Below are 9,380 nucleotides of genomic sequence, written 5' to 3'. Positions count from 1 at the left end.
ATCTTGAGTAAGAAGTAGAGACATTTGAGAAAAGGACCTCGTGTCGATGAAAGGAAAACCCTGCTAGCTGTCACCATGGGAGTGGATGTCTTATAGGAGGCTGGGGGAGGACAAGACAGATTCAAAAAAGGGAAGAAACACAAGCTGAAGTTTGCAAGGCCCTTACAGTGGTGTAAACATAATTACAGTAAATTGTGGGTGATGTTAAACAAGATAGCCAAAGAATAGCAGCCCGTAAAATAGTGGGTGAAATGTTCTCATAGGAAGACTACAATGTAAAAATGGCTACAAAGTAAACTTGAGCTCTGGAATCTAACAAAAACAAATGTACTATTTATTTCAGTTCACTAAATTACTTCAAACATAAAATAACTAACCACTTTTTAAAAAAAAATAATAAACCTCTCTATTTCTCTGTCCCAGAATTGTACATTTAATTCACATTAGATCAATAAACAACGTGTTAATGTAAATCCCCCCTCCCATTTATGGTAAGGTAAGCCCTGTGTGCTTTATAGTGGGACTGTAGTTTTAACCCTGTCCCTCTGGTGTCTCTGAGAGGAGGAGGAGGAGACGCCTTTCTACATGTTTACCAGCTTTCTGCTTCTTTAATGCCTACTTTTTAGATTTAAAACATGGATTTTGGCGAGCTGTTTGACGAGCGGACGTTTCCTTTCTCCGACTTTCAGGAGTTTACGGTATTTAAACATATATTTTGGTTGGTTTCTAGGCTGAAGTTGCCCTTCCTGTTCGAATTATCCGTTCCACCTTAAATGATGCAGCACTTTCATCATGGCCGCAGAGGCCTTTGGCGCCATAATGTGACTGCTGCGCCTTTTAAGGTGGAATTGGCAGTTAAAACCGGAAATAAACACCAGCCTCGAATAACGTTTATATAGCCTTTAATTTCTTAGTATTTTGTTGGCGTTATGTTCAGTTACGTTACGTTAGTTACATGTTATTACTGTGATAAAACGTTTTATTAGTATATATCTAAATATATTTGTTTTTATTTCGTATCTCAACTGAACGCGCTCGGAGGCCTCGAATATCAAACTACATTTTATATCGCTGTTATTTATATAAATATAGAGTTAGGGAAATTAATATATCATTCAGAGATACACAAACCCATTTTAACGTGATTTAATCCACGTTCGCGAACTCTGTCCTCGTTGTTTTGTTAGTTAGGTTAACGTTACTGGACCGACAGACTTTATGGCTGTGTCTCAAATGCCTCCCTACTCCCTATCTAGTGCACAAATTATGTCACAGGTATTGCTCTTCACCCAAAGTAGTTGGGCGAAGAGCAACATTCAAAGTACCAACATTCATGTAGGTACTTTAAAGTGTGTATACTACGTATTTGATATACGTTACTGTGTCTAGAACACGTAATTTCATTCCCTACCTAGTGCACTACATAGGGAGCGAGGATGAAATCGACATTCTCCCCAGGCTAACTTAAGAACAATGAAATGTAAACAGTTTGTTTGGATTTTGAGACCAAACGAAGTCTTTCTCTGTTAAGTTTCTCCCAGGACATCAGCAACTGGCAGATCGAGTTAGGAAACGTTTATATTATGGTCTGGATCCGGACATTTCTCTGGACACCCTGTCCTGTCCTGTGACTGGTAGGTGGAAGTTTATAAATACTGTATACACTGAATAAAATGTTTGTTTTATTATCTTTTTTTAGATTGGGAAATGTGAATGAACGGTGAAGTCACTGTTACTTAACGCAGTGACTAGGCTATGTTTGATATGTAACCGTTGTGTGGTTTCTAATCTTGGACTGCATTCTCAGTGCAGGGTGGTCACTTAAGTCCTTCTACTTTAGTAGTCTTCAGATATTTGGCTCAAAAGAAAGAATTCATTATGTCTCTAACGACTTACACTTGTACATACTCTGAAAAGCAATCTCACTGTGCTCTAAATGCATAATAAGTATTTAATGTTAAAGGCTAAGCACCACTTAATGGTCCTCCATGAATATTTCACATTATTGTAGTCACTGACAGATATAAGTATGAATTAAAATGAAAATAGCAGCTTAATTTGCTTTAAAACTGACAATTTTATTAAATTGACGGAAAAACCCGAGCTCGCTACGGAAATTCTTGAACGCGACCGTGACGTCACTGGTGGACAACAGCTGAACAACGCCGCGGTAAAACACCGTTATGACTGACTGTTATGACAGTGTCTAGCTAAATAACCAACATTATTCATGACAATAGCCTAGCAATAAGCTAAACTCAAATGTAGAGGTACCGTTATTCTTGTAAATGTGATCGAAGTCGAACTCGAATTCATCCGACACTATAAACCTCCGTAATGCAGCTACGTAGCCGAGTATAATCTGAGCCACCGAGTTTAGCGAGTCAAGCTAACGTTAACTAACACCAACTAAAACAGGCGAAGTGAGTGTCCTTACCCTGTTTACCTCCATGTTACAGAGGCTCTTGAACACCTTTCGTTGGTGTCCTTACATGCCCATATTGTGCCATATTATAATATATGCCCATATATGCCATATCTTTGAGTCATTTGTGCACAGATGTCCCACTGTACATTGAATGATTGCAGCCAAAAACAACACACCTTTTCCTCATTTTGCATTAAATTAAGTGCAGCTTCTAGAGTGTTGTCCACCATCTACGTCACAGGCAAGACGCCTATTAGAGTTTCCCAACACCGTTGGGGGGGGACCAACGGTCTTTTAAACCTTATTCCTTCAATTAGTAAGAAATAACATGTTTTCTGACTATCAATAAACACAAGTTAGGAACTCAAATTCCACTGTATTTATTTGTTTGCCACATTCATAGAGCTGCTTCTTAGCCTTTAAAGATCCTCAGCCAGAACTTTTATCTAGAGATCTTGTGCTGATGAGCCCCACTACAGTTCTAGAGGGACCCCAGCTTGGTAGTCGTTGATGTTTCTCTCACCTTCCCCTCCCAGATATCGCCGTTGAATTGCTCCAGAAATCCGCCCCAAGCCCAATACGAAAGCTCCACAAGAAATATGCCGCTCATGTAGCCAGGTGAGTTTATCGCCCTCTCCTCCTGCCAATGTTTGCTGGCACTCTTCATTATTTACTGTGTACTGTGCTAACCACTGTGCGTGACGAGTGTATCCTGTTAACGTTTCAGAGAAGCATGTATCTCCCCTTGCGCTATGATGCTGGCCCTGGTTTACATTGAGCGTCTCCGACACAGAAACCCTGAATACCTGCAACAGATCTCCTCCTCCGACCTCTTTTTGATATCTATGGTATGTTTCCCATCGAAGACTGAAGTTCTGCATTAATACTGTGAATACAGAATGCCAATCAGCAGCCTAGGATTTAGAAGGCGCATATTTATAGGCTGACTGCAATCACATCCTCACAGAAATGTTCCAGCATGCATTAGTTTTACTGATCTATTACCTCATATCCGCTGCAGATGGTGGCCAGTAAATACTTGTACGATGAAGGTGAGGAAGAGGAGGTGTTCAATGACGAATGGGGAGCAGCCGGCAAGTTGGACGTCCAGACTGTCAACACCCTGGAGCTGAATTTCCTCAGTGCTATTGTAAGTCCAGTGTGTTTAACACCGGCAGTTACCCTGGGGTGTGTTTATGAGTCCACAATAACAGTGGAAAACGCAGAGATAGAGCTCATAGAGGTTCTGCCACGTGTATTACAGCTGGTGGTTCATGTTCAGATTAGTTTTAGTGTCTGCTTTAACCTCCTGCTTTTTGTATTTCAGGACTGGAGCCTGTTCACAGAGCCGACTGAATTATTTAACGTACTCAGCAGACTGGAGACCAGGTCAGTGTTGTTGTCACTGTCACAATAATCACATTAATCCACTCACCGTACCGTATATAGAGATATTTCCTGAGTAATTTCTCAATATTGCCCGTTCTCTTTGCTTGTTTATTTGTTTACATTAGAATTTATGTGGCCAATATTTCAGCCAGTTTATTCCCTGGATTTCTGTCGTTTCTCTAATAAGTGTTTACTTAAAAACTGTGGTTTTATCGTATTTAAATTTCATTTATTTTGTTTCAACATTTATTATACAGTGGAAACTCTACTTACGAACTTGATCCGTTCCGTGACCCGGTTCGTAAGTGGAAAAGTTAGTTTCTCGAGTCAGTTTTCCCCATTTAAAATAATGGAAAAGCAATGAATGTGTTCCAGCCCCCCCCCCGAAAGTCACCCTTTTTACACTGATCTATGTTTACAACACTCTCAAATTAGTAAAAAATACATGTAGCGTTACTAAAAATAAAAGAGAAATACAGTGGAAACAGTAATAAAAAAGATATAATAAAGTTGTAAGTGGTTAGACATCGCTACCTTGAAGACGTGACGACTGGCTGGAGGAGTAACACAGGCACTGGCTGTATGACGGGAGGTGGGGGGGGTGGGGGGAATAATGGAGAGTAGGTGGTGAATGTGGGGAGACGAAGCGTAGATACGGCTTAACTTAGCACGAATTTTGATGTCTGCTATTTACACTAATGCTAAATTGCTAAAGCTACAATGTGCTAATCTTAAAGCTCATTCAAGTCTGGGGGCGCTGGGAGACTCGCCTATTAGGGTCAGTGGCCATTTCCAGCCGCCGGCTCGGCGGAGAGTTCGTTTCTAGAGTCATGGTTCGTCGGTAGAAGCAAAAAATATTCTAATGCCCGGTTCGTATCTTGGAAAGTTCATTAGTAGAGGTTCCACTATATTCCAATGTTGCTACAAGTTCATATTAACATAATAACAGTGGCATAAAATAGTCTTTAATGGACATTAATATTGTCTCTCACGGTTATTCCTGGTACGATATATCGTGACAGGCCTGGTTGTCTCCCCCGTATTTATAGATCCAAATTCTCTTATCTCTGCATCTATAATAAAACCCAGTGTTTGATAATAGAAGATAAAATACATTCTCTGATTCTCTTATCTTTGGTGATAACTCTGTGTACCCTCCCTCTCTGACAGCATCGCGGAGCGGCAGGGTATGAAGCGGGGCTGGTTCACTTACACAGATCTGTGTGTGCTGCTGGAGCAGTCCAACTGGAGGCAGGTGCTGGCAGCCACCTATCAGCACTTTGCCAAGGTAGGGGCCTAATTGTCGTTGGATAAACATTTGCATCGCACATTAATAGATGGAAAAATACATGGTTATGGATGTACCCCTCCATACAACCCATTAATATTAAAGTGACCATAAAATGAAAACTATTTTTTTTTGTGCAATAGCACGTTAATTACCAACCCACACACGGTGAAACCAGACCACAAGAAATATCACTTGATGTCAAGCGCATCACCCTTTTGTCTCAGTCTTTCCAGTCTCACAAAGTTGAGGATAAACAGAGGAAAACTCACACGAGCACAGAGTAAAACAGGAGAAGAAAGAACCGAGCGAAAATAGCAAAAACCAGGGCTCCTGCTCTTTGCTCCTCACTGCTGTGCGCTCAGGGTCTGGGTGAACGATGAGCGGCTCATTATTGTTTAAAGGAGCAGGTGCTGAAACCAGCCATTTTGATCAGGGCTGTTTATATAGGTCAGGGGAACACTGCAGTCTCCCGTCAAGCAGTTTACATTTAAATATGTTATATTCCAAGCATATCATAATAATAATGTTTATTCTTACAGGTCACATGTATGCTAGGCCTCCTCTACTTGACCAGCGTGGCTGGACTCATCGCAGCCTCGGCCGTCCTGCAGCAGCTGAGCCTCCCCAACGTCGCTCGCCCTCCTCTTCCTCTCGACCAGATCAAGCTCATCGACCCTCCTCTCCTCCAGCACTCGGAACACGTCTCCAACCTCCAGCCTCATGCCCCGGCCCCAGCTCCCCACCCTCGCTGCTGTGTGCTGGGCAACGAAAGCCAAAAACCTCGCGGTTCCTTCGTACCGGATTTACACGAGCACCTCCATCACGCCACCTTCTCTCCGAACTCTGCGCTCTCTCTCTTCGGCTCTCTCTTCTCGGTTCTCCTCTCCTCAGACGCCTCTTTGGACTGCACGGATCCTCCTCTCTCCTGTTACAACCGCCTGGACATTCTTTCATCGCAGTGCGGGGCTCGAAACATCTCCTCAGGTCATGACACGTTCTGGTACAGCTGGCTTTCTCCCGCTCTGCTCAGCGAGGGTCCTTTCCTCCCAGTGGCCGCCCTCCAGAGACGCCCTTGTTGCCCGGAGACTGCTCTGCCTTTTGGGAAAACTCCGCCGCTCCTCATACCTGCGTAAAAATGGGTCGTCAAACTGGAGAGTCATTGTGGAATGAAACCAGCTCATCTTTAAGGCCTGTTTAGTGGACAGGGATTAAGTCTAGTCAGTGTAGAGGACAGCTCTATACGTAATACTACACATAGAACCTATGGTCTTTCAATCATTGAGAAGGACTGGAGAGGTTAAATTAATATGCAGTGGTCTTTAAGAGTATAGAACATGGCTTAGCAATTAGCCTTAATCCCTGTCTCACAAACCAGGCCTTAGACTATCCCAATCTATCATATATGTTTTAGTTTGGGTTTCTATTCTAGGTTTTTTCTATTCTTACAATCTTCTACAGGCTCTTAATCCCAGAACACACCAATCTAACGTTCACCAACACCGGTGAACTATAGTTAGGAGTCTTTAGGAAGATCTTCCTCATTCAGACTGGCTGGCTTTTTTCGGTTCTAGACTCTAGATAAGACTAAAGCCAGCTGCTAATATTAGAATATGTCAGAGCATGCTCAGATCAGCGTGCTTTGGCCTTTAAAAGCACTTATGCCCCAAAGGCAATCGGCTGGTGATCTTGGAGGAACCCGGTTCTGCACACTTAGGTTTGGCTTTTTACTGCTCAAACACAGCCACAGAACTCAACAAGGGCTTATGTATTGGCTGATGAGTTTAAAAGCCCACCGGAATATGAAAAGCGGGGGGAATCCAGGACCAGAGCTAAGGATACAGATGTAAAAAGATACAGGTGTAAATAGGCTGCAGCATTGGCGCTACAGGAACGGTGCTGTATGTCCAGGCGTTTGAAGCCAGTGGGCACCTGCGAACATTTGGCCACACACTGTACATTTTAGGTGTCTGCATTTACCAAGGCCATGGTCTTTACAGTTCTATTTAAAGCTTAAACGAGGCATTGACCATCGTCCAATCGTTTTAAAATAACTCTTAACGTCACGGTCAGTTCAGCGCTTGTGCCAAATGAATTCTAATGTTGCGTCTTCAGTTCAGTTTACTGCACATGCGCCAGTCAACATGGAAATGGGCTTTCGGCAATAAATCTAGCTTCAAAAATTCACGAGAATACAAAAATTTGGAGCAAAATCCTTTTTACGCGTTCATCTCGGGTGTAGTTACTTCTTTAAGTTCAGCGTTTTCCACAACACCTCATTTTAACACTTGACCTTTTTTGGTGTGTTGCCTTTTTGTATAAAATGATAGGCCTAACGTTTGTATGAGAATATTTAACGCTCTAAAGTACAGAAATGCTTGACAAGAAAATGTTGAGCGAGAATTTATTTGTTTATTTTAGCTTGAAACATGTAACCGGTTTGGAAATGGTTTGTTGGTGAAATTTTTAGTTTTTCCACATGTTGCTGCTCTCGAGGGTGGGATTGTAATTCAATGATTGTCCATCACCAGTGAAAGAGCACCTTCTGCTGGAGAGTTTGGGGTTTAGCTTTTGTTTTAATTCGGAAATAGGTTTAAGTGACTGCTCAATTTTTGTTGATTTTTTTTTAATTACAAAAAATTAATCACCTAACCTTAGCGTCCTCTGTTAGCCTCCTTTAGCATAGTGAAGGTCAGGAGCTTCCACATGTGTTGACAATAGTAGATTAGTAGACAGTCATCAGTTTCATCCACAACCATCAAATTCATTCCCTCGGTGAAGAGGCAGAAGCACAACCCACATTACAAAATGTTCTTCCACATGTTGCCTGTAATTACACATCTCCAAATCCCTAGTAGTTACATAGTGTGGCTTTATACTGGCCCAGGCTCATCTCATTGCTGGACTAACGCTAAGTGGATGTTGAGGCTAAGACAGGGTTTTATTCAGAATGGAAGGCTTTTCCAGTTTGTTGGTCTTAATGTTATTTTTACATTTTCCCCCTTTTTCTAAATTTAGCTAATTAACTACAACCTGTTAGCTCTGAAGTTGCAACGTAGGTTTTGCGTCAAACGCTAACGTAGCTAACAACAAATTATAGTACTACTTTTTATACCATTATTTGTAAAATTGTTTTTTAATATACACTATATAAAAACATGTATATTTGAGTTTACCTGACTATCTGAGCAAACTGTGATTAAATTTAGGCTTGGTGCTAATGGATAGCCAAAACTTGTTAGCTACATTAGCCTTGTACCTCAGTTTAATGGAGAAACGTGTCTTAGTTGATCAGCTACATTTGAGACTAGGGGGAAATTGTCAATTAGCCAGTTAGCTTAAGGCTAGTTGGTTATGAAGGGAAAGAAAATGGAGCTTGAGACAGGCTTGAGCTTCGGTTTAAGTTATCCAGCTAACAGGCTGGAGCTAATTGCAGAAGGTTAAAGATGGAAGAGTTGTTTTGAAGTGAGTTGCTGTGGTGCATGTTAAGTTGGTTTGAGGGCAGCCATGTTACAGACTCTGATCCATAAGGGGTCCAACCTTTTATGTTTACCCTGGTTTCTCATTTTGAAGTCGTATGTACGACAAAATCTCATTGGCCTGATTGTTTTGGCAGAATGTGTGAACAGATGACAAATAAAGGAATTGGTTGGAAGCAAGTTATACTTGGTATTTTTTAATGTTTCATTATATTGGGGGGATTTCTGAAAACAGATTTCAAAATTTTAAGTTATTTTTTAAAGCACATCCCTTATCGTCTGTGTCCAATGAAAAACACATATCCAAATATAATATATATATATAATTTTTTTTTCATTATTTTAATTTAGCCACCCAAGTTACAGCCATCCTTTACTTTTCTTGGTGAATGGTCCAATATAAATGCTCCAGAATTACTTGGAATAAGCTTTTCTTTTACACTAACTTCCATTGGAAGCTCTGGAAAGTTCCTATTTTACATGGTTTTTCATTGGACAGCGACAATATCATTTAACACACAAAACTCAGACTGGGACTTCAACAGCTTAAGGGTCACAATTTTTTGGGTTAGTGGGGATGCTAGTCAGAACTGGACGGTGTATCCAAGTGTATTGAGCTCTTCATTGATGCTGTGTTAGCGACAGTTTGAAACGAAGTGGTCATTGGCAGAAGGTGGGATAGGCTCACCCTCTCAGGTTGGTGGCATTGTGAGTGACTGGGGCACTTCTATTAATGGGGAAAATATTTACCAAAATTACATACATTATATCATAGTTTTACATTAATTAATCCCAC

The 9,380-nt window shown here is 41.3% G+C and overlaps 1 protein-coding gene across 2 annotated transcripts; it reads left to right on the top strand.

Annotated features, from left to right (window-relative positions):
- Positions 1–542: 542 nt before the first annotated feature.
- On the top strand, positions 543–8,757 carry cnppd1 (cyclin Pas1/PHO80 domain containing 1). 2 transcript variants are annotated; one of them, XM_066661742.1, is made up of 8 exons: positions 543–698; positions 1,532–1,634; positions 2,965–3,046; positions 3,156–3,276; positions 3,450–3,578; positions 3,756–3,817; positions 4,988–5,105; positions 5,648–8,757. In XM_066661742.1, the coding sequence occupies exons 1-8, from the start codon at positions 636–638 to the stop codon at positions 6,239–6,241; spliced, it is 1,272 nt and encodes a 423-aa protein (XP_066517839.1). In that variant the 5' UTR covers positions 543–635; the 3' UTR covers positions 6,242–8,757. The 2 variants fall into 2 exon arrangements, with proteins under 2 accessions (XP_066517839.1, XP_066517837.1); XM_066661740.1 differs by lacking the exon at positions 543–698 and adding an exon at positions 1,252–1,335.
- Positions 8,758–9,380: the final 623 nt, after the last annotated feature.

This window comes from Hoplias malabaricus, chromosome 2 (assembly GCF_029633855.1).
Source record: "Hoplias malabaricus isolate fHopMal1 chromosome 2, fHopMal1.hap1, whole genome shotgun sequence".
In the NCBI taxonomy this organism is placed as follows: domain Eukaryota; kingdom Metazoa; phylum Chordata; class Actinopteri; order Characiformes; family Erythrinidae; genus Hoplias; species Hoplias malabaricus.
Note: the sequence above shows the minus strand (reverse complement) of the source record. Positions and strands in the feature narration are given on the sequence as shown.

Coding starts and splice junctions, on each gene's coding strand:
- cnppd1 (XM_066661740.1), top strand. CDS start 1,267: ATGTCACAGGTATTGCTCTTCACCCAAAGTAGTTGGGCGAAGAGCAAC. Junction 1,635..2,964: donor CCTGTCCTGTCCTGTGACTG/GTAGGTGGAAGT, acceptor TTCCCCTCCCAG/ATATCGCCGTTGAATTGCTC. Junction 3,579..3,755: donor TGAATTTCCTCAGTGCTATT/GTAAGTCCAGTG, acceptor TTTGTATTTCAG/GACTGGAGCCTGTTCACAGA.